A 26,379-nucleotide genomic window follows, 5' to 3' on the forward strand; every position below is an offset into this window, starting at 1 on the left:
CGGCGCCACCTACTTCAGTAGTGGAGAGCACGGTGTCCTCGTCCAGACTCAGCACGGCATCTGTTACGATGGTGCTGTAGGGCACGAACCGGCTGCTCATCACCTGGAGACATCAGCAAATCGTACAATCTCAAAAAAAATGACTCTCAACCTCTTCTCACGGTACATGCCCACTTAAAAAGTCTTCTGCCCCGCATTACGTTCATTACAGTGGAAAGTTCTGGTAAATCCATGCCGTGCATGACGGTTGTAACAAACTGGTATCTGCTGCAGCAGGTAGCTGATCTGATAAGGGTTAGTTTTTTGGCACAGTGACTACCACAGACTTACCTTACTCTCGCCTTCAATCACCACGACAGGCTGAGAGGTCGCAGGCCAGCGGTGCTTTGCAGGAAGAGACTTGTCACAGTTCCACAGAACGATGATCTACAGAACAGATGGAAGAGTGGAAAAGATGTGAAGGCCCTAGTGTTGTCTTACCCGCTGGGTCTGAACTGCCAAATTATTGTGAAGTTAGTCATTCTATCCCATCCTGTATGCTTACATCAACCATCACAGAGTTTGATAATTCATCATCACTTAACCCTAATCATAGTTTCTGCTTACGTTGCTAAGTGACTCTAAGGAAAGCAAGATTGCATGGTTAAAAAAAGTATGTGCACCCCTGTCCCATATGTGGTTCTTCCACAAACTCGTCTAGAATGTCTAGAATTCCCTTCACTGAAGACTCGAACACTGCTCCGGCTTGCACAAAGCCGCTAAGCTCCATGAAGACATGGTGTGGAGGTTAAGGTTGAAGTGGGAGAACTTGAGTGTCCTTAACAGAGCCCTGACTCTGACTTAACCTCGCTGAACACCTTTGGGATGAACCCGGAACTGGAGTCGCCTCAACATCCCAACATCTGTGTCTGATCTCACTAATGTTCTTGTAGCTAAAGGAACACAAACACACACAGGCATGCTATACTATACTGGAAAGCATAAGCAGAAGAGAAACGTGGAGCTTATTATAACACTAAAGCAGGAATAAATGTGGAACAAAGTGTTCAACATGCACATACGAGTGTGACGTGTGACATAGAGGTCTTCACGGGGCCACTTGGATCCGAAAACCCGAGGTCCGACCCGAGACCCAAGCTGGTTCGGGTCCAAAAATTTCATGTGTTCCTCGGACACGGGTCGGGTATAATAATAGCGGCATCGGGTCTCGTTTAATTTAAAATGCATGTGTTTTTACCGAACGGACCTGAGAAGACCCGGACTACTGTATCTCGTGTGTGTGCATCGACTCGAGTCGATTTCCAACCTCTCCTCTGTTTGTCAAGACCGCTTGCGACATGTTGCTAGCGGTAAGCTAATTTTCGTTGAAACAGACCTGTCAATCAATTGTGAACCCACGCTGTAGCGGTTACTTTTCTGTCTGACTGGTGCGTGCAGGGTTGCATCGGTGTGTGCAACATTCGGGCCCAGTCGGGTTAAAAAATATTGACAACTGGTTGGACTTGGGTCTAATTTTTCGGGTTTGTCTCGGGTCGGGACTTTCTTTAAAAAAAAAAAAAAAAAAAGATGTCAAAATTATGCACGTCGGGTTCGGGTAAAAAGCGATTCGGGTCACTTCGGGTCAGTTACATTTCTTTAGACCCGAGAAGACCTCTAGTGTGACGGTTTGGCCACACATTGTATAATTTGCTATTATTTCAGCGCTCCACATACCTGTGCACAGTACTGCGATTTGGCCACAGACGCTAGCAGCTTCAGAATGGGCTGTGACTGTGAGACCAGTGGTGTTACAGCATGGATCACTGCTGTGAATTTCTGATGTGGTTTGATACCTGTGGAAAGAAGAAGCTTGTACACCATCAGCTTGCAAATCCATGCGGCGCAAAGGGGGTTCGTTTTGATATATTCGATGTCTAGGCACGTCTTTTCAAGAAACCAAGAATGTGACCATGGCCAGGTTAGAGATTCCTTTACTGCAATTACCAGAAAGATGGAAAGTACAACAAAACACGATAACTCATGACGCTGCTGCCACCAGACTAACAACAATTTTATCTGAAAATTGTTAATTGGACACACACACACACACACACACACACACACACACACACACACACACACACACAGGTAAAGTAATTGCACAAGGTTAGACCAGGCAGGATCCTTTAAAAGAAACCTCGCTATTTGAAGCAAAGTTTAATTGGTCCGTTGGGAAACGTGTAAAACTAATTGACAAATCATTAGTTAGCAAGCGATTAGCGGCATGTACAGGGAAATAAATATGCTTCAACATTGTTGGGAAATGTTCTACAGTCAGATTCAGAAATATTGGCATCCTTTTAAAGAACAAGCCAAAACGAATAGCATACAAAATATTTCTGGGGGAAAAAAAAATAAAAAATTTCCCTTAAAACGTAATTCTTATAGAACACGTTTATTACAATTTAGAGAAACGTGATTATTATCTGGTTCATTATTTTCCCATTCAAACTGAAAAAAGTACAGAAAACGTTCACAAAACAACATTCTTTCGAGAACATCTTTAACGATCATACGCGAACGCAACATAAAGAAAATGATTGATTTACTTATTTTGTCTTTCAAAATATTCAACGATCGTTTTAGACTCAATTTTTCAATTCCGACAACTAGGGAAAATATTTTAGAATTTATATATATTTATATAAATATGTATAATTTATATATTATTATAATTTGTATATTAGTATCATTATAAAATATTTATACATTTTATATAAATAATACAATCATTTTTTCATTTTTGTGTCAAAATTATATCATTTATTTTTACAATATGACACATGACATATGAGTTTTAAATGATAATTATTTTCCCCACTGAAACATCATACCCCTGAAAAACCTAACACAACATAACGGTCTTTTTAAAGTATGTTTAAAAATAAAATTTGACATAAAAATGACGTGATCACTGATGTGGGATAAATAAAAGCTAGAAAGCACAATAAAGTGTGATTCATGTATGACAACTTTTTCATGGACCATTCATATAAAGAACATTTCAGAAGTAGTGTGTCAATAGATCCATAGCATCTGGTCAGGTACCAACTACTTTCAAGAGAGCAAGGGTTATTCCCATCCTAAAGAAACCTGCTCTGGATCCATCAGACATCAGTAACTACAGACCGGTATCACTTCTCTCATTTCTTTCAAAAATTCTTGAACGCATTGTCTATAATCAACTGTCTGTCTATCTCTCACAGAACAACCTCGAAGATCCCAAACAGTCTGGCTTTATAGCAGCTCACTCTACAGAGACAGCCCTTTTGGATGTCTCTGAGAAGCTACATACTGCTAGATCAGCCAAACTGTCATCCGTCCTTATCCTCCTTGACCTTTCAGCAGCGTTTGATACGGTCAACCACAAGACTCTCTTATCCTCCCTCAAGAGTCTTGGGATTTGCGGATCAGCTTGGGAATGGTTTGCCTCCTACCTGGAAGGACGCTCATATCAGGTAACATGGAGGGGAGTGACAGTTGCTCCACGCAGACTCTCCACTGGTGTCCCACAGGGCTCAGTACTCGGTCCTCTTCTTTTCTCCCTGTATACTCACTCTCTTGGTGAAGTTATTTCATCACATGGGTTCTCTTACCACTGCTATGCTGATGATACACAACTTATCTTCTCTTTCCCACCCTCAGATGCCACAGCTTCTGACCGGATCTCAGCATGTCTGGCAGAAATTTAAACATGGATGACTGCTCATCAGTTAAAGCTCAATCCTAGCAAAACTGAACTGCTGTTCATCCCAGGTGATTCATCCCCAGGTCATGATCTTGCTATATCCTTGCACAACGATCTGATCTCCCCTTCAGCCACAGCTCGCAACCTTGGGGTAACCATGGACAATCAACTGTCCTTTTCCTCTCATGTCCCTAATGTGACTCGCTCATGTCGGTTTCTTCTCTACAACATTAGAAGGATTCGGCCATTTTTGTCCACACAGACTGCTCAGGTACTTGTTCAGTCTCTTGTCATTTCTAGACTGGATTACTGCAATGCACTGCTGGCAGGTCTACCTATGAACGCAATCTGTCCTCTGCAAATGATCCAAAATGCAGCTGCCCGGCTTGTTTTCAACCTGCCAAAGTTCTCCACACCACCCCGCTGCTGCGATCCCTCCACTGGCTTCCGGTAGCTGCACGCATCCGATTCCCAAAAATGGACCAGCTCCCTCTTACCTCAAAGCCCTCATCACTCCTCGCACTGCACCCCGCACCCTCCGATCTACCAGCACTGCTCGACTGGTTCCACCATCTCTCAGGGTAAGAGGCAAGTATACTACAAGACTCTTCTCTGTTCTGGCACCAAGGTGGTGGAATGAACTTCCCCTAGAGGTCCGGACAGCCGAGTCACTAGCTATTTTCAAGCGGCGGTTGAAGACCTACTTATTCAGGAAACACTTCAGCTAGCACTTTTTTCCTTATCTTTTGCATTTATTAAAAAAAAAAAAAAAAACCTTTGACACTTTTTCATTGTAACTTTGAACAATGGATAAGGGCGTCTGCCAAATGCTGTAAATGTAAATGTGTGTGTGTACAGTGTGTGTGTACAGTTTGTGTGTATACAGTGTGTGTGTACAGTGTGTGAGTACAGTGTGTGAGTACAGTGTGTGAGTACAGTGTGTGTGTGACTCACCGAGCGAGGCGTAGTAAAAAGGGAAGTGTCCCAGGTAAGAGGAGTACTGTGGCATGGCGTAGAGACCCCCGGGCAGGTTGTTCCACATGACGCTGCTGTGGCTCAGGTGCTGTAGCACGCGATCATGGATGATCTGACGGAAAGACAGCAACGAACCACGATCAAGAGTGAACCGCTCGTTACTATGAGCTCATTAATGTTGCTGGTACAAAAGACTATTTGGGTGTTTGTTCGGATGATGGTCAAAATGCACAAGCTTGTGTATCACCAGAGAGAGAGAGAGAGAGAGAGAGAGAGAGAGAGAGAGAGAGAGAGAGAGAGAGAGAACTTTGAGCTTGTACTGGAGCTGGGACGCTGCAACCGATTATGTTTAGTTTGGTATTAATTTTATCGTATAGTAAGTCTGCTTAAGCTCAGCAGAAACTCTCTCTCTCTCTTGTCCCTCAGCATATCGCTAAGAACAATACATTTTGTGCTTCATCTCGAAATAGAAAACACATGAAGAACGCTTTCTAGATGTGTTAAATTCCTACGATAGCGTCGTATGGGAGCTCCTTATCAATGAATGGAGGTTTGTGACCATTTTGAATGAGTGATATTTTTTTAACACGTCTGATTTAATCCTGCGTCGTGGTTCCTGTTGTTCTGCTCTTACCTAGCAGGCTGCTAGACCTGCTTTCTGAAACCTAGAGCTCCTTCAGACTCGCAGCTGAACTCCGTGATTAATCGAGCAAACGACGGTGAGTCCCGAGTCTGGAGGAAACGGTAGAGGAGCCTATCGTCTATAACGTTACAGATCCTTTTTGGAGCCATTACTGCTGTAGAAGCATTAAAATTTAACAAGAGCACGTCTTAAACGCGGTGAAGGATGTTTATCGATCGCGAGCGCTGACTCTAGTGGGGAGGAGAGTGTAGTGTACCTCGAGTGTAGTGAGCACGATCCTCTCTACGGAGGAGAAATACGCCTCCCAGAGAAACTGCGTCTGCTGCCGGAGGGAAAGGATCTTGTCCTGGTGGATGGAGCGGATGGTGGAGGGGATCTGTGGGGGGGAAATAAAAGGATGCATACTGTATGGAGGAATGAGAACTCGTCATGTTTTTGTTTTGTTTTTTTAAGAAATGACTAGAAATTTTAAGGATTTGAATTTTTTTTTCCCTCTAGATTTGTTTTTTCTCCATCCTGCTGCTCTCGAAGGCAAATGATGTTTTGTTTCACGACAACAGAAATAGTAACAATAAAAAATGCAATTCGACTGGAGAGCATGTTACTAAAAACTAAGATGATTTATTAAGCGTTAAGTGAATCTGGACACCTGGACCTTGAAAATCCAGAATATGAAAGTGTTAATAATTTACAGAAGATATATAATTATCCATATTTTGGGCAAAAAAAACAAACAAAAAAAAAAACCCAAAAAAAAAAACAAAAAACCCAATAATCATAAATATACTAGGGACGTGATACAGGTTCATTTCAGATTTCATTTCTGTGTCTCTCTCTCCCTCTCTCTCTCTCTCCCTCTCTCTCTGTCGATCTGTCTCTCTCTCTCTCTCTCTGTCTCTCTCTCTCTCTCTCTCTCTCTCTCTGTCGATCTGTCTCTCTCTCTTTCTCTCTGTCGATCTGTCTCTCTCTCTCTCGGACTGTCTCCCTCTCTCTCTCTCCCTCTGTCTCGATCTGTCTCTCTCTCTCTCTCTCTATCTGTCTCTCTCTCTCTCTCTCTATCTGTCTCTCTCTCTCTATCTGTCTGTCTCCCTCTCTCTCTCGGTCTGTCTCCCTCTCTCTCTCGGTCTGTCTCCCTCTCTCTCTCTCTCTGTCTCTCTCTCTCTTTCTGTCTGTCTCTCTCTCACTCTCTCTCTGTCGATCTGTCTCTCTCTCTCTGTCGATCTGTCTCTCTCTCTCTCTCTGTCGATCTGTCTCTCTCTCTCTCGGTCTGTCTCCCTCTCTCTCTGTCTCGATCTGTCTCTCTCTCTCTGTCTGTCTGTCTCTCTCTCACTCTCTCTCTGTTCTCGGTCTCTCTCTCTGTCTATCGGTCTGTCACTCTCTCTCTCTCTCTGTTGATCTGTCTCTCTCTATCGGTCTCTCTCTCTCTCTCTCTGTTCTCTGTCTCTATCTCTCTCTGTTCTGTCTCTCTGTCGGTCTGTCTCTCTCTCTGTTCTCTGTCGATCTGTCTCTCTCTCTCTCTCTCTCTGTCGATCTCACTCTCTCTCTGTTCTCTGTCTCTCTCTTTCGGTCTGTCTCTCTCTCTCTCTGTTCTCTGTCTCTCTCTCTCTTTCGGTCTGTCTCTCTGTCGATCTGTCTCTCTCTCTCTGTTCTCTGTCTCTCTTTCGGTCTGTCTCTCTGTCTCTCTCTCTCTGTCTCTCTCTCTTTCGGTCTGTATCTCTCTCTGTCTCTCTCTCTCTCTCTCTCTCTCTCCCTCTCTCTGTCTGTCTCTTTCTCTCTCTGTCTGTCTGTCTGTCTGTCTCTCTCTCCCTCTCTCTCTCTCAGACCTTGTCAGCTCGTGTATGTTGTATAGGACGGAGTCTTTTGTCCACGTGTTAAGCTCCTGTACCCTGAAGCCAGCCAGGTTTAAGCATTTACTGATTTCTCTGCCTTTCTATATAGATCTAGTTTGTACATAATCCCATTAAATCAAAGCAATTCATATAGAAACATCATCTAATCACCTTTCGGTGAAAGTGTCTATTAATCTAAAGGGGAAAAATATGTAAAACTGTTACAAATGAAAGGAAATGAGATTTATAAAAGACATGATTTTCTTTTCATGCCCTGCTTTTCATTTGTTACCGAATTCACTAAAATATCGCTGGCTTGTTTTTAATAACCCCTTTTTTTTGAATGCTTGAAAAGTTTTAAGTGCAGGAAAATCTGCAGAAAGAAATGTGAATGCGAAAAACACAACGATGTCGAGGAGCCAGTGTGTGCTCACAATTTTCGCTTTTCTTAATGGACGTCAGATTGACGGCTGAAAGGATTTACACGAGTCGATGTTTAGCTGTTCGACAGGTTGACGGTTTTAAAGATGTGATCGTTGCTCTGACACACCAGTCACCAGGCAATTACAGATTCGTATTCATCCGTAATGGCACAGGGACGGCGAGTGCGACTCGGATCCGAGGCGCGTTAAATGCGCAAACGTGCGACTCGGCTGTGGCAGAAACCGTCACACGTCTAACCCCGCTGTTTCCTTTGGCCCCGAGCTCAGGCACACGGGTTCGGTTCCAGCATTTAAATCACGCTGTGGCTTGTTTGGTGAATCCTCTCAGGGGCGTTTAGCCAGCAGCGGTATCAGAGTGTGAAAATATTCTGTGGCATGACAATTAGGAGTAAGGAAAGCAGAGTGGACCAAACTGCTCCAGCTGAGGAAGGAGGAAAGAATCGCTTAATATTTAATAGACAAACTCGTACGGCCGAAGCCGAACCGAACGGATATGCAAACTAGAAATACACACGCTTTAGATAACCGATTTGTAAACCTTCTTCACCTAAACACTGTTAAGTAACGAGAGAGCAAATCGATAATGGGGTGGAGTTTAACTCGATCTAGCTCCTCCTACCAGGGCGGAGTCAGGACGATAATTCCGGGTGCCGTGTTGTTTAGTGTTGTGCGTGTTAGGGGAGGAAGTTTGATCAAGACAAGAGGAGATTCTGATCTCGATGCTATAGACAACTGTTCGTTTATCAACGAGTGTGAAGTAAACGTTCCTGTCCTGAGGATGTGGGGAAAACGTAAAGAACTTTCGATCCTGTGGTATTGATGGTATAAACTGCTGATGTGAGTTACGTTACCTGTAAAAGCAGCCTCTCGTCCCCGAGGACCGCCGCCATGTTCCAGTCGATAACCTCGGAGAAGGGGAGCTCCCAGCCGTTACTGAGCACGACCGGAACACAGGCGGCCTACACACACACACACACACACACACACACACACACACACACACACACACACACACACACACACACGTTTCGGGACATTATTGTGATTGGAAGATAAACTCATCACACACTAAAACAAAAGTGAGGAGTGTAAAAATCTGAGGAGAAACAGAGATAATAAAGAGCTGAGATAAAGATCAGAAGTGGCAGGGAGAGAAAGAAAGAGATGGGGAGAGGCGGCGGGGAGGGAGAGAGAGGGAGGGGACAGAGAAACCCAGCAGGACAGCAGTGTGTTGACGTTCAGGCTGGAGGCTATGATGACAATAACATAAGTGTAAGTGACTCCTTCTGTACTGCGGCTGGTAAAACACCAGAGTCACACAGAGACACGGCGACACCTTCAGTTCCTCACAATGCTTTGTCATGGACTGCTTCATGACTGACGAGTTCAAACTGACCCTGGAACAGATTTCAGCATTTCTACAGGAGATAAAACCCGCAGGGTGCGCTGTAACACGCAAGGGGGAAATAATCTACAATTAGACATTTATTCCTCTTATACCACAACAAGAGCCCCAAAATAATCACACACACTCACACACTCTCTCACAAACACACACATTCACTCACACACACACACTCACATTCACTCACTCACTCACTCATGCTCACTCTCTCACACACACACACACACACACACACACACACACACACTCATGCTCACTCTCTCACAAACACACACATTCACTCACACACACACTTTCACTCACACTCTCACACACACACACACACACACACACACACACTCATGCTCACTCTCTCACAAACACACACATTCACTCACACACACACTTTCACTCACACTCTCACACACACACAGTCACTCACACACACACTTTCACTCACACTCTCACACACACACATTCACTCACACTCTCACACTCTCACACACACACAGTCACTCACACACACACAGTCACTCACACACACAGTCACTCACACACACACACAGTCACTCACACACACACACAATCACTCACACACACACAGTCACTCACACACACACACAGTCACTCACACACACACACAGTCACTCACACACACACACAGTCACTCACACACACACACAGTCACTCACACACACACAGTCACTCACACACACACAGTCACTCACACACACTCAAAAACTCACTCACAAACACACACACTCACTCACACACCACTCACACACCACTCACACACACACACACACACACACACACACACACACACACACACACTCTCTCTCTCTCTCTCTCTCTCTCTCTCTCACACTCACTCACACACCACACACACCCTCCTCACACCACTCACACCCTACCCACACACAGTACAAAAAGTGGTAATAAAAAGTCACACTTTAATGGTTCTAACTACATCCTGAAAAGCCTCCCCTTGTTTTATTGTTGCATGCTTTTCTCTTCCGACTGACTGGTTCCCGCTGTGTGTGATTGGACCTCACTCCGGATCCACGATAACAAAAATGGAGTCACGGCTTGTCGTATATAAAGGTGTCGTTAATGGCGTCCCACAGCTGCAGCGATAACGACAAACGTATCGCTCGGAAAGGTCTCCCTACATGCTTACTTAACTGTCCTCGCCGTGGTATAACAAGAGGAAGTGTTTAACAAGGTTTGTGCACGCGTGTGTGTGTGTGTGTGTGTGTCCCCGTGTCCTCCATTAATCTGTTAAGCAGGAAGCCGGTGTGTGATTGGCTGCTGCTCGGTCGCTCTAATCCCTTCAGCGTCATTAACCAGATCTGCTGAAATCCACACTGTTATGCTGAAATGTGTAATACTGAAAAAAATACAAATCAGCAGCACACAAAGCCTACGCACAACACATGGATGTGTGTGTGTGTGTGTGTGTGTGTGTGTGTGTGTGTGTGTGGACTATAAAATCAGGACACTGAGCGTAACGCCTTATACTCACACTGTATCGCATCATAATTTAATTCAAATTAATTTGTTTATAAAATAAGTTGAACAGAGACAAAGGCGTGACATCTGGTCCTGTCAATCCCAGTGAAAGAGGCGTGGCCTCAAATATATATATATATAGATATATATATCATATAAATGAAATAAATTGACACCAAAACACAGACACAAAAACATCATGAACAAAATAAACAATTTACTAAGTACTAATTATCATTAATGTCAATCACATATTTAATTTTATTTTGTCTTTTTGTAAAAGTTTTGTCTATAAAACAGTCAGAAATTCACCTGTAAAGCCTCGAGGAAGCGGAAGGAGCCCAGACGCCGTCCTCTGGGCACCAGACAAAAAGTGGAGTTGTGCAACATTTCTTTGTAGTCATACCTAGAAAGAAAGTTAAAAAAAAAAGAAGAAGAAAAAGACGTGTTTATATTTATTAAATCTCCGGAAGCTCTTATTTAGAGGAAATTAGGATAGAGAGAAGCTTGAGACACGGAGACATGAGAGACGCCACTTTCTGGCGTCTGATCCAAAAACAAGTGCAGACCGGTAACGACGATCTCCGGCATGCTTTGAAGAGCCGGCGTCTATCTGTAGATGCTGAGATTCGCTCGAAGAGACTCGTTTTTTTATGGCGTTAGACATGCAGCAGATGGAGTGACCGCCTCAACTGAGATTTCTCTCAGCATCCATGTGGTGGTGTGATGATGGAGGGGAAACAATCAATGACTCAGAAGTCGAGGATTCGTGGACGACGCGGACGCGGACGCGATTGTTAATGGAGTCTGCGAACACGATTGGTTTGAATGCATTAAAAACATTTTTGAAAAGACATAAACGTGGGAACCGACGAGGACGGGATTATTAGTCGAGTGTGTGAACACAATTCTTTACTGAAAATGATTGACAGCGTAAACGTGAATACGAGTCGGACGGGAGCTCGATTATCTGTAGAAAACCTAAACGTGGTTATTGTTCTGAGCGCTTAAACACATGACTGACAAGGCCCCATAAACACACACACACAAACATGCACAGACACACACACAGACAAACACACACAGAAACAGACACACACAGACACACACACAGACAAACATGCACAGACACACACACAGACAAACACACAGAAACAGACACACACAGACAAACACACACAGAAACAGACACACACAGACACACACAGACAAACACACACAGAAACAGACACACAGACACACACACACAGAAACACACATACACAAACATACACACAAACACACACAGACACACAAACATGCACAAACACACAAACATGCACACAGACACACATACATTCACACAAACATACACACAGACACACATACATTCACACAAACATACGCACACACACACACACACACACACACACACACACACACATACTACATCTAGTGTTGTGTGTCTATTCATTTCCTCGCTCTTCAGTCCTGCATTCTGATCTACCCTTTACCCTCACAGACACACGTTTACTGCCCCGTCGCCCTCATCGACTCGAACAATCAGCGCTTGGCTGCACTCACTGATCTTATCTGATAACGGGGGAACAGCAGAACAACTGTGTTTCCGCTGGCTTGCACTCAGAAATCCTTTTCAGGCAGTTCCACGGGGTGGTGTGTGTGAACCCGGCGCTCCGGACTGGAGGTCACGGCAGGATACGGGCTTAAAGAGTGGAGTTTATTAGGAGCTGCTTTAGGGAAGAAAGTTAAAAAGTGTGTGTGCGTGTGAGTGTGTGTGTGTGGGGGGGGAGATAGAGTCTAGTACAGAAGAGTCTGGAAGGGTTTAAAGTGAAGTAACAGCTGAGACACCACACACACACACACACACACACACACACACACACACACACACACACACACACACACACACACTCTGACGTGACCTCGACGACCCTGCGCCGTTCCTTTATTTGGAGAAGGAAGGAGGGAAAAAGTGAGTGTCTGTCAGCGCTTGGCTCCGGAGGCTGTTTGGAATTCCTAATTGAACATTCCTTCACTCTTCCAACTCTGAGGCCTGTCTGAAAAGGTTCCTCCTCCTCCTCCTCCTCTTCCTCTTACAGATTCTCAGGTTTTTTCCTCCTTTCTCACTGCCTATCTATAATCAAGAAAAAAACGATGGGAAACATTCCTACCCTAATCTCATAGGGAGAAGCTGAGGAGAAAAAAAAATCACATGATAAGAAAATCCATGGTGTGTTTTGGTGTGTTTGTGCTTTTACAACCCCGAGCAGCTGAGAAGGTATAATTAATGAATCGGTGAATTAATAAACGATTCCGTTTACAGCAGCAGAGACTCGCCTCGACTTGTTCAGGACCTACGAGGTGACCGACGTGATGCTACAGAACGATGATGTACAGAGGAGGACACGAGACTAAAGTGCCGCTGCACCGCTGCACGGTGGGGAACGTAGCAAACTGAATGGCAGCATGTCAATCAAACAAACAAACAAACAAACAAACAAACAAATAAATAAATAGAAAGTCCTTTGTCTGTGTGTGTGATTTTTTTAGTTAATACTCACTGGCTTTTTGTTGTATTTAAATTTAAACCTTAGACAGAATGACAAATCATTGGATTATGAGGTTGTTCTTCTTCTTATAATTTTTTTTGTGGCGAGAATCAACCCGATGTGTTTGTGTTCCTCCTCCTCCTCCTCCTCCTCAGTGAGGATGAGGGATTGGTGGTGAAGGAGCCACAGGGTTTACTGGCAGCGCTGCACACACTGAGCTTTCTCACACGCAGCACTGAAAGCGGCCTTCATCAGACGCACAGGTCAAGTTGCACCGTCTCTGAGAAAAGCTAATGCATCACAACTCGGCGCCACACAAGCGCGCACGCACACACACACACACACACACACACACACACACACACCAAGTAATGGTGTGCGGCTGACACTTCCACCTCGTGTTACAGCGAATGAAGAAATGCCGAAAACTACACAAAGAATGTTCAAGAACGCCGAACTTCCTGGTCTGCGGTATGGTTTTACATCACGGTCCGGTCGACGACGCAGACTTTAAGGAGAACAGATTCGTAAACACGAACTCATGTGAAACTATGTGAGAGTTTTCCATATTGCAGCTCGGGGAAAAAAAAAATCACCGGCGTCTTCGCCGAGATTGTAAACGGCTTCGCTTTCTAATCTACATATCAGTTCTTTTCTCATATTTTTTATATTAGCGTTTCCACATCATCAACTTCACCGTATGACAACTTGCTTCATTTAAAATAAATTTTTAAAAAATTGATCCTTTTTTGTTCACTGAAAATAAATAATGTATTTCAATAAATAAATAAATAAATAAATAAATAAATAAACGAACGAACGAACAAAAACAAACCGACAAAGGCGAAACAAATGCGCTCACAATTTTACCCTTCAGTGGTAAGTGCAATTTTTTTAATACATAAAAGAAATAAACAATTAAGTAACTACGTAATTAGGCAAAGTTATTAAAAATAAAGAAAAAAGAACTAGATGGATATTTAAATACATAAGTTTCTAATTTACTTAACAGGTAAGTAAACAAGTAGGGAACTTCGCTAAGTCACTTTCTATGGAAGTCAGTCATTTATTAAGTAGGTCAGTAATTAAATAAGTAATTAAGTAAGTAATTAAGTAAACATGTGTAGAATGAAATACATCCACATACGAGTTACTTAAGTAACTTAACAAGCAAGCAAGTAAATATGGATGTTTAGACATCAGTTAGTAGATAAACGGATTAGAAAGTATACGATTTAATAAGTAAATAACTACATATACATACAAATGAGCAAGTAAATCAGTAGACAGCTATAAATACGATTAAATTAAAAAAGGAAGTAATTTAATAAGCAAATAGCTAACTAGTAACTATGTAGGTAGGTATGTATGTATGTAATTACCTTAAATGAACTAAAGAAAGGTACTTAGGTTATTTAATAAGTGTGTAGGTAATAAGGGGTAATAACTGAATAAGTAATAAGCACTAAAGAGATAATACTTATGTCATTAAATAAGGAAGAACATATTCGAAAGTATGTAAGAAATGTACTAATGTAAGTTCATTACTAATGTGCATTTAAATAAGCAATCAATAAGTGTGTAGCTAGGATTATAGGTTATATTAGTAATAATAATCAGGTAAATAAGTAAATAAAGTAACTGAGTTTCTAAGTAAACAGCTAAGTAACTACATACGCAGGTAGGAAAGTAAATACCTTCGTTTAATTAGGTAAGCAGGTGATTAATGACCTTAAATATACATTATAAGTTACCTAATAAGGAAATAGCTAAATATATATGGAATAAATTGACCTTGTAGTTAACTAAGGACATTTTACAACAAGGAAATAATTGAATAAGTAAATAATTAGCGATGGATTTAAAGAGGTAAGTCGCTAAGGACATACCGAGTAAATGCACTGACAAATAATTCAAGAGAACTGCGAATAAAATCTTTTTCCTTCGCCTGATCCTCACGTAGCAGAAATAGTCCTTCCTCCACCTCCTCCTCCACTCTCACTTCATCACCATCATCTTCGCTTTCAATCAGTTTCTGAACAGTTTTTAAACACAGATTTCTTTCACTCGTGCCTCCGTCCTTCCAATTCCTGTACAGGATTTGTCTTCGGGAAAAGAACATCTGCTATTTACTTATTTACTTGTTATTACAGATATCATACAGCCGACGCTTATTTTTCTCCATCCATTACATGACAAAACCCGGTTAAGACGATTCGGTCTTAATCATTTACGCTCGTATCCCATAATCTGAGACAGAGTGTGAGAGAGAGAGAGAGAAAGAGAGAGAGAGAAACTCTTTCGGTAACTCCAGGGAACTTCGAGTTGATATACACAATCAATTTAAACATTATTAATCACCACTAATGGTTCATGGACGTTGATTCGCATGGAAAGTGCCACCTGAGACCTTGGAAAATAAACCCTACTTCTCGTCGACTTCACGTGAACGCACCCCTCTCGCGTATTATTAGAACGCACACATTAGACTGCTGTGTTCTTATGTTGGCATTGTTGCCGTAGTAACCAGCAGACTGGCATAAACCAGACTATTAGGAATGAAGGCTCACTTGGCAACAACTGCTTCACTTGAAAACACACACACACACAGGAAATCTATCTGTAATAACTGTGTAATTAGAAAACTGGGGTTGGGGGTGGGTTGTGGGAGAACACACATCAGCACTAAAGACAGACATGCGTCAGCTCGGCAGCACCGCCTACTGCCGTGTCAACAAACAAAACCTGACAAAACACACGGCAGAAAGGATGACATGTCGATTTTCATGCCACAGCCGCTGCGACACTTGCATACACTAATTACATGGTGTGTAATTGCAGGTCAATGGCAGATTACGCGAGAGCTGTGTAGGAGAAATCGGCAGGGTGATTGATTTTCAACGCACGTTGTATGATATTAATAATAATGTTGTGAGGCTGCGTGCCGTGGCGCGAGGTTCGGAGACTTCCCGACGCTGACGTGTGGACGGACCTGGAGGATCGAAATGGCAGGAACGATACGAGGGCGGATGAGTTAAAAACATGAGATGCATCACTTGTCAAACAACATCTTGCTCTTTTTGTCCCTGTCTTGATATTAACCAGCTTGTGTTAGTAGAAAGCATCCTAAAACTGGAGACTCCTTCCATGCATGAAGTATTTCCTCATAACAGCGACTCCGAGTGTTTTCTTCCTCTTACACCACGGCACTTTGCTTTTCATTATCGATTTGTAATAACTATAATAAAAGAGTGCCACGTCGCACGGTTTATCCTTTTACGGCTACATTTAACGTCACGAAACAGATCGTTCCCTCCTCTTACTTTCTTTCAGGTCGAGAGTGCTGAAATGAATTTTCTTTATGGTAATTCATTTTTGTGCTTATTTCATTTTCTTTCCATATTTCTCTTTCTCTGTCGAAAGGAATGTTCTCCACACTCTGGTCATGCTGACCTGTGATAAGTGTGTTCTTGTTTTTGTACCCTGTGTTTCTGCAAACATAAGCAGGATGGTAAGGCTTGCTGATAACCTAACCTTAATCTTGAGGGAATAGAAACGAGGAAATCTGTGTCATGTAAAAATGTATTTCTGTGTTATACGTGTGAAACGTGTGAAAACTTACTGAAACTGGAGACTCCTTACGTTAACCTTTAGCACACCTTGCAGTGTTTTATTCCTCTTACACTACTGCACTTTCCTGGATAAAAGTTAATAATAAAAAAGCTTGGCTGTAGCATACTAAAACAGGTCAATGAATAAAATAAAAATAGATAGATAGATAGATACATTGATAGATAGATAGATAGATAGATAGATAGATAGATAGATAGATAGATAGATAGATAGATAGATAGATAGATAGATAGATTCGTTACTATGTAAGAGTCGTAAGAGTCGTTACTACGGAAATGCTAAACTTTTAGAGCGACTGAATTGATTTTGTATAATTTACACTTTACACTAACGGCATTTGGAAGACGTCCTTATTCAGAGCGACTTACACTTTTACCTCATTTTTTATACAACGGAGCAGTTGAGGGTCAAGAGCCTCACTCAGAAGCCCAGCAGTGGCAGCTTGATGGACCTGGGATTAGAACTCACAACCTTCCGCTCGGTAGTCTAACACCTTAACCACCAGGCTCTGACGTCCCGCACCCGAGGCGCACCGGTGAATGAGGCAGTGCTAAAAAGCTGGTAGAAATTTCCAGAAAGCTTCCGGGTAAGACGGCGGTATGCTAGGTGTAAAAGCAGCAGAAGGTCTGTGGCTTTATTCCCGAAACTTGTGAAAGGAGCAAAATTGAAACTTTCTGAAACGATAAAGTCTTAAAATATCTACATTTTTATTTAGCGCATTAAAAGTATCTGACGTCTGTGTATTTGCTTAATGTATCATCGGGTTTCAAATGGAAAACTTTACAGATTGCAAAACTGGAAATGAAATTAGGCACGAATGAGGAAAAACAATCTGTTTTAAATTGCTCGGCTCCGATTTAAGGAAGGAGAAACTGCTCCCAAATCACTCAGTAACCACTTCCCAACCACTTCTGCGCTGGCGTTAGGGAGACAGAGATGCTTTAAATTTGATCGCAGAAAGCTTTCTGCTTTCATTTACATTTATTCTCCTGGCAGACGGTTTACGAGCGAGGCACAGGGCTGAGGAGCAGACAGGAATACTGTAATGATGTCAGTCGCAGTCCTGCCAGGAGCAGTGACGAGCTGATGAGTGGAATTTAAAATAAATAAACTGATCAGAGTGACCGAGAGAGAGAACAAGATGAGAGAGAGAGAGAGAGAGAGAGGGACAGAGAGAAAGAGAGAGCAAGAGCAAGAGAGATAAAAAGAGAGAGAGAGACAGAGAAAAAGAGAGAATGAGAGAGATAAAGAGAAAAAGAAAGAGAGAGAGAGAGAGAGAGAGAGAACAAAGGGGAAATAAAACACACAAACACACACACAGAACTCATAGAGAGAAAAAGAAAGAGTGGCACAGACTGAGTGAGAGAAAGACTGTGTGTGTGTGTGTGTGTGTGTGTGTGTGTGTGTGTGTGTGTGTGTGTGTGTGTGTGAGAGAGAGAGAAAAAGAGAGAGAAAGAGAGAGAGAGAGAGAGAGAGAGAGAGAGAGATAGAGGGGTATAAAACACACACACACACACACACACACACACACACACACACACACACACACACACACACACACACAGACACACACACAGCTCAAAGACAAACAGATAAAGAGAGAGAGAATTTTATAAAGAGAGACAGTTGGAAAATAAAGTCAATGCAAGAGACACAGAGCGTAAGACAGTCAGGGAGGGGAGGGAGGGGGGGACAGAAGGACAGACAGACATACACAAAGAGAGAGAGAGAGAGAGAGAGAGAGAGAGAGAGACTAAAGTATCTCAGCTGGAATCCACTTCACACATATCCCATAATGCCTTGTTTCTGAATGTGTGTGTGTGTGTGTGTGTGTGTGTGTGTGTGTGTGTGTGTGTGTGTGTGTGTAAGTGTGAGTGAGAGAGAGAGAGAGAGAAAATCCTTTTCAGACCCTCACATGTCCATTACACTGAGCTTTTTCAATAAGCCGAGTAAACACAGGAGGTCAGAGGACATTTCCATACCAGGGTTTGTTACATTCATATCTCACCGTTTCACAACAACAACACAGACTAAATACACACCGCTGACTCTAAACCATTATAAACCAAAAAAAATTATAATACTCAAAATAATATCTCAGCAAAGTACAGATTTACCCCATACTGAGATATATATGAATAAAAACAGACCGTTTTATCCCTGATGTAAAGGATATCGTGCCACAATTTAAAGTGAAGTTAATATAATATCGGAATATTATCCAAGCCCAAGACACACGTTAGAAGAATAATGGTTTAATCTGGTCGGTCAGATCGTACTGCTGTGTAACATGGAGAAACTACACAAAAACCTTAGCGGAGGAAACGAGGACGAGTTAAATTACCATCTCTCTCTCTCTCTCTCTAACTGTGGGTCAAAACAATTAATTATCTACTGTGTTAGTCATTAATTACTACGCTCCGGTCCAAAATTCCTCAGAGTATTTGTCTGTAAAATTAGATTCTAATCAGAGTTAATCATTTTCTCTAACAACATTCTGACACCGAACTCAAACCGATTTACGCCCGAGTGAACGAGAACGACGTGAAACTTAAAACCCTGAACAAGAAACAAAGGTGCGACGTGACCGCAGTAAAAGTAAAAATAAAGCAACGATGTGATCGTGTGATGAAGCAAAGTTAATATTACACACATGACGATTATTTCCTGATAATTCTGTCTTATTCTTCTTATACGAATGAATTAGGCAGCTGTTTGGTTTATAGTAACATTTCATGATGTTCCCTTTTATCGTATCGGGTACAAACGGTCGTCCCTCGTCTGCCGTTTTTCCGTCCTGAAGACTTTCCTGTGGTGGAAAACCTACCTCTGAATTTGACAAAGCAAACGTTGCCTCACGATATCGACCATGACGCGTCGTTGAAAAATAAAGAGAAGGATGTTTTGGTTTGTTGGTCGTCTCTGGAGCTCAGACTAGTATCTTCTCCACACGAAGAATAATAGAGAAAATATAAAATGACGCCTGTTTTTTTTCTGCACCGGTTTATTGGAACCTCCATGCTGAGAACAATAACAGTGGGTGATGACAATGATCCAAAATAAAGAGCATTGGATTCCAAAATCCAACACGTTGCTTCTTTGGAAGTCCGAATCATTTGGTTTGGAAAACCAAAGCAGAGGAATTACATTTCATTCCATTGTGCCCCTTTTCCACCGGAAAGAACCGGGTGCTGGTTCAGAGCTAGCGCTGGTGCTGGTTCAAAGTTGGTTCCACTGGCGAACCTTCTAAGAACCGGTTTGCCTTTCCACCGGCTAGAGAGCCATCACAGCGCCGAGTGTGACGTCACTGTATACGTGTCACGTGTCCCAGCAACGTTAGCGCAGCAGCGACAAACACAAACACAACAACGATGGCGGATGTTGCTTTACTGTTAATGCTCATGGCTTTGCGAACCTACATTGGCATCCAAACGCGGCAAATAAAACGTGTACGTGCGGCTCCGTGTAATCTGTATAAACGGAGGTTGTAATCGATAAAGTACAACGTTATTTTATCGTTAACACAGAAAAAAATTAGCCTTAGCATGTAGCTACCTACCATCATGTGTGCATGATAATGTATCATAAACATTAGTATACTTAAGGTACATTATCAAATGTACCTTAAGTATACTAATTACCCAAGTATACTAAGTACCCCAGTTCCTGACGCAAGCGGTTCTTAAGTCTAGACCAGCAACGTTTTGGTGCTACTTAAGAACCACTTTTCCTGGTTCGGAGCCGGTGCTTTGGTGGTTGAAACAGAAAGAACTGGTTCTAAATTAGGCTCCGAACCAGCACTCGAACTGCCTCGGTGGAAAAGGGGCACAAGTGACCTGTTAAATAGAAATGCAATAAATATGTTAATGCAAGGAGTTAATTACGGAGTTTATCTAGCGTCTACGATAAACCTAGATGTTTCAAACTTGCTCTAAAATAACACCAGATTATTCCACGGTGGTGAAAAGAAGCAATTCAAATCTAACAAAAAGGAAACTCTCTAATGCTCGACAGATTCGCGCACCAAGATAAACAGTAATAATTCTCAGAACTGCCTTGAACCTATAAACCTTTAAAACCACAAACTGCACACTAGGAGCTTCGCAAAATGCTGATGCTTACAGCTTAGCAGCTATTTAGAAACCACTTGTTACCATAGCCTGATATCAGAAGCCACAAGTTGTCGTGATGAACCCAAGATGAGGAGCTTGCATCAAGTAGAGGAAACAGTTCAAACTCTTAGACACACACAAAAAAAACTTCTTTAGAAAACCTTTGAAAAGCCTTTTGAAAGCAAACTTTGAAAGCATTTCAGTGTGATGCTTAATGGATGTTTTTTGGAAGTCTACAGTATATTCCAATTTGTGGTGCTAGAGCTGTTGAGGACCTGAACTTCCTCCGCTATGGTGGTTGCTTGTGGTTTTAACTGTTCTTCAACCACAGTGCACAGCTAGCAGCCATGATAATCTCATGATGATATCTCAAAGAAATGAAGCTAATTTGCTTGTTTAAGGTTTTCAAACTTGTATTGATTTTCCTTGAGATCTCAAAAAGTTTGGTGAAGTGTGAAAACTCTTTTCAGAGCCAGGAACATTCAAGAGATCCTTGATACCTGATTCAGCGGTGGTGAAAAGTTGGGTCACGGTCAGAAGTGGAGCCAACAAGTCTTGTGGATTTTTGTAAAACTGGAGCGTTGTAATTTTCTTTTGTTGTGCTAATTTAAGTGGTTGCGTGAAGCATATTGCAGAAACTGCACATCTAACAAGTCCATAAAACATGATATGCTGGGAATCCAAAAAGCCTTGGTCTTCACCTCCTGAATGATGATTCATTCATTCATTCATTCATTCATTTTCTACCTGTTATCCGAACTTTTCGGGTCACGGGGAGCATGTGCCTATCTCGGGCGTCATCAGGCATCGAGGCAGGATACACCCTGGACGGAGTGCCAACCCATCTCAGGGCACACACACTCTCATTCACTCACACACACACACACTACGGACAATCTTCCACAGATACCAATCAACTTGCCATGCATGTCTTTGGACCGGTGGAGGAAACCCCCGAGGCACGGGGAGAACATGCAAACTCCACACACACAAGGCGGGAATCGAACCCCCAACCCTGGAGGTGTGAGGGGAACATGCTAACCACTAAGCCACCATGCCCCCCCCGAATGATGATACCATAGTTAAATAATAATTATTTTAAAAAACTGATGAACCTTTTTGAGATACTACATATGGAATTGCACAATTTGTTAAGTTTTTCTGAAGAAATTTTTCAATGTAAATGCAAAATTGAGACTTAAGCCACACCTCCAAACAAGCCAAGATTATTCAGACCGTGAGAGGAAACACATAGTAGGTTAGGCAGGTATACAGGATAACGCTGATGCTAAACCCTGCTGCTACAAAGATTCTCCAAAGCTGGAGAAAAAAACAAAACGGTCAGCTATCAGGTGTTGGACAATACTCGTGGATACTCATCAGGATTGTGTCCGGGAAAGAAAATGGGATCAGAGCAGACTTCTATTACTGTATGTGTTTTTTTAAACAGCTCTACACTGGATTATAGACAAAGAGCTGCAAAAGAACAAAATGTAAATCCAAACCGAAGCTGCCGATGTCTTCAAACAGGCCTCGGTTTCCCCATTAGCTGCTCCAACTTCTTTATAACGATTCATGTGGTATCGTCTGCCTCATAAACCCTCTTTGAGAAGCTATACGCTACAAGGGCAACATTTTGCCACTTTCATCGTTTTAGCGCATTTTTGTTTTTCCTCAGCTGTTAGAAAACAGCTGTTCGAGACATGGCAGTGAAGAGGTAATCTGGAGAGAGCTGCAGGCTCTGAGATCTCTTAATTAAAAGCCATGGGAGTGAGCTGCGTAAAGTAGAGGAAGGAGAAGTCTGAGAGGGTTGAGAGGGCTGAGAGGTCATAACCCCTGCAGAGGGTGATCTACAGCACATACAGCAGGGGCATGCTGGGTCTCTGGGACAGCCTGAGGATCTTGCTTGCTGTGCTGGGCCACGAAGAGAGACCAGAAAAAAAAGATGTCTCTGCTACACACACACACACACACACACACACACACACACACACACACACACACACACACACACACACACACATCTCAACAACCCTGTAAACTGTGTAGCTGTCAGAAATGCTACAAAAAAAATGTTCAACCAGCTAAATATAGATTTTATAAATTTATAGAAATAAATCCGACCGGGGAAAAAAAGAAATTCTTTTTTTTTTTTTTGTGGAAAAAAAGCTGTAACACTTTACTTTTCAGGCTATAAAAAGAGTGTAATAGGGTGTAACTCTCTTTAAGCGCTCAGATCTAGTTAGCATTCAATGCTAAGTTAAATTATCGCATATTTGTATCTACATACCCACTTTTATTAATGATTTATATCTGAGGTATTGAAATTCTTTGTCTGTCTTTGAATCATAGCCCATAAAATCCTAAGCACTACATGCAAATTTGGTTAGCAGTCGATGCTAAGTGCGCGTTACGGTGTGACAGTTGTACAGAATATTTTACCACTTGAACACTTTTCTCAGTGATTTACCATCAACATCTGAGGTAAATGTTAAAAATAAATAAATAAATAATTTATTGTTGTGTCTGGCTTCTAAAGCCTGTGTGTTTTAACATAAACGTTCATGGTTTAAAAAAAAAAAAAAAACATGCACGAGCTACAGGGTGGTTTGGTTAGCCTTCGATTCGAAACGTAATTATAATGTAGCTGAAGCCACTGTGTTTTCTTAGTGATTTAACATCATGTCTGAGGTAAATGTTGATTATTCTTGATTATTTTGTCTGGTTTCTGACTTCCTTTGCCTTTATAATGCACATATTATAGAAAAAAAAGGGGCTACTTGTGGGTTTGGTTAGCATTCACGGCTAGGTGTAAATTAACCCTAACTGTAGCTATACATGTTCTTTTGTTTGTGATATATTTATTTGATATTCCAGATGTTTTTTTTTTCAGGATTACACGGTTATTCTGCCTTTATACTGTATATTGTTACATGCTAGTTAACCTCTGCGTTTAGCGATTTTATTCTTCGATTTCAGGTTTCCATGTTGCCTAGAGATAGGGTGGTTTATTTTCAGCATACTTAGCTCAAGTGGTTTCTTTAATAAACTAAAAAACTAGCACTAAATGATAAAGGCAAACATGTTAGACAAATAGAAATAGCTTTGTTGCACAACATGGCAAAAAAAGGATGTTGATTTTTTTTTAACATGTTTATGTTGAATTTTGATTCTTGATGCTAAGTGAAATTAGAGTATTTGGAATATTTTCCTATTAACCTACCTAAACATCTCAGTTGTGATTCCTCTTTAGTCATTCCTATCGTTTCTTATTACTTAGCTATGTGTTAGCTAGCTAAATCATCGATCATCTCGACCATTATTCCCGCGTTTCTGAGCAACAGCCTTTTGCTTCAGTGTATCCCACATAATGGCACTTCGTTTGATTAGGAATCTCTTTTGCCTTTGACTTTTTCAGAAATCCAGCTCAAACTTGTGAGACAGATGGAATCATGTTTTGTCTGAGAGAGACTGCATGAGCTTCAGAGTGTCATGACCCACTGTGCTCCACACCATCTGGTTCCTTCGAACATTTTTTTCCACCATCTCTAGAGAAGCACCAGTAAGGGGAAAAAAAAAAAAAAAAAACAGCACCAAGCTCACGCCATATTACTATGTTAAAAGTGTCAAAGTATTACGAACACGTTAAAGGAAAACTCTTGGATGAAACATGTTATTGTAATTTTTTTTGTGCTAATTCGTTGTTTCGTTCTGCGTTTTTGTAATCAGCGTGATCGGTTAGTGCTGTCCACAACTATATCGTTAGTGCTAGTTTGGCAATAGCAAATGTGTTTAACAGGAGAAAGAAATCCAACGATAGCGGTTAGCTTCTAAAAATAACAGAAGACAAAAAAATCAATAGCTTCTTTTATCTGTAACCATTTTCCGACGGAGTTTAAATTTCGATATGCACCGCGTCGATACAACAAAGACTCGATCTGGCTAGTTAGCGTGTTGATGAATCGGATTCCGTAGGTGGTGGCATCAGCAAGAATGCTTATCTGCTAGAGTAGACTGTATAGGAAGGAATAAAGCGCCGCTGAAACTCTCTCTTTAGGTAGAAATGAAGCAAGGACTGAATCTTACTAGCTTTGCTGTTGGGACTACAGGTAGTCGAACTCCACGGGGGGGTAAAAACAACTGAACGTTCCGACACACAAGCACTTCGAGTTAAACTGTAACATTCTCTAAGACAAAGCGATCGGGTGCATTTATGCCACAGGCTGTTCTTTTAAAAAATGTTCTGATGCTAAGCTTGTGAGAGTGCGAGTGCGTGTGTATGTAGGAGGATGGCAGTGTCTTTAATCCCTCACAGAGTGCTCGGCGTTGCTAAGAACAAAAAAGATCAAGCTGAAGGAATGTCCTCTTTGAAAGGAAACAATGAAAAAGTGTACGCTGTTGGTGTGGCACTTGGCACACACACACACACACACACACACACACACACACACACACACACACACACATGCACACACACGATGCTGACACACACTCTCGTTCTCTCGCCGATTCTAATGACTTCTGCCTTCCCATCTCATTATGTTCATTTCCCATAAACCCAATCAAGGCCCAGATGCTTTAACGATTGCCTCGTTCAAATATTTTTCCACGATTTCTCATAGCAGTGGTTAAATGATGGTTATATAACGTTATGCGTTTGTGTCCTCACACATCCTCGAAGCATTAATTAAGCATTAACCGCTAATTTCCGTTAACTAAACAAGTCCAAACATGAAGCTATACTTCTTGTGTTTTCACACAGCCAGCGAGCACTTTTGGGGGTGGGGAGGTTGGGGCATTACAGATTGCATTTAAAATGCAAAATCCACAGCTGGCTGATTGCTGGTTCTTATCAGATTCATTTTGCAATGTTCGCCCGATTCCTCATGGCTTAAGCGAAAAAGACCACACAGAGTTTGTGTACTCGGACGGTCCTTCGGTACAATCTGCGCTGACCTCGCGGTGAGGTTGGATCTGTAAACCATCTGGAAAACTAAAACACAATCCTAGAAATGGTGTACGGTTACAACCGAGTATTTGAGTCGACTAACAAGTGAACTACCGGATTTATATGCGTCGTTTTATTACCTTGACTCAGATGATACTGTGCATTTGGGAATGTCATTCAAAATCAACAGAAATCCTTGAAAAGATTTCGGCCCTAAACTCGCTATAATAAATAAAGGTTCAGACAAAACTGCACGCACTTAGGGGTGGGACGATGGAACAGCAGGTAGAGTCGCAGACTCGGATCTCCAGGATCTCTGGTTCGATCCCGAGTTTGGGTTCCTGTCTGTGTTGAGTTCCACATGTCCTCTCTGTTTGTGTAATTTTCTGTCTGGATCTGTCGATGTTCTCACCTCCCAAACCTGCAAGTTTTTAACTTTGCCTGTGTTTGTGTGTGTGTGTGTGTGTGTGTGTGTGTGTGTGTGTGTGTGTGTGTGTGTGTGTGTGTGTGTGTGTGTGTGTGTGTGTGCGCGCGCGCAGTGTCCTCCGGTGTGGATTACTGTTCTGTGCCCAGTGTTCTCTGGACTGGTTCCTACAAGGATAAGGTGTCTAGAAAAGAAAAATG

The 26,379-nt window shown here is 42.1% G+C and overlaps 1 protein-coding gene across 2 annotated transcripts in view; it reads right to left on the bottom strand.

Moving 5' to 3' along the window:
• ext1a (exostosin glycosyltransferase 1a) overlaps positions 1 to 26,379 on the bottom strand; it is a 55,555-nt gene that overhangs the window by 4,911 nt on the left and 24,265 nt on the right. For both annotated transcript variants that reach the window (XM_027157649.2, XM_027157648.2), the window contains exons 2-8: positions 10,826 to 10,919; positions 8,469 to 8,576; positions 5,602 to 5,721; positions 4,682 to 4,814; positions 1,714 to 1,832; positions 331 to 426; positions 14 to 103 (exon numbers count right to left, since the gene is read on the bottom strand). In XM_027157649.2, the coding sequence (XP_027013450.1) occupies positions 14 to 103; positions 331 to 426; positions 1,714 to 1,832; positions 4,682 to 4,814; positions 5,602 to 5,721; positions 8,469 to 8,576; positions 10,826 to 10,919 (760 nt within the window). The remainder of the gene's footprint in view (positions 1 to 13; positions 104 to 330; positions 427 to 1,713; positions 1,833 to 4,681; positions 4,815 to 5,601; positions 5,722 to 8,468; positions 8,577 to 10,825; positions 10,920 to 26,379) is intronic.

The sequence above is a fragment of the Tachysurus fulvidraco genome, chromosome 25 (assembly GCF_022655615.1).
Source record: "Tachysurus fulvidraco isolate hzauxx_2018 chromosome 25, HZAU_PFXX_2.0, whole genome shotgun sequence".
NCBI classification, from domain to species: domain Eukaryota; kingdom Metazoa; phylum Chordata; class Actinopteri; order Siluriformes; family Bagridae; genus Tachysurus; species Tachysurus fulvidraco.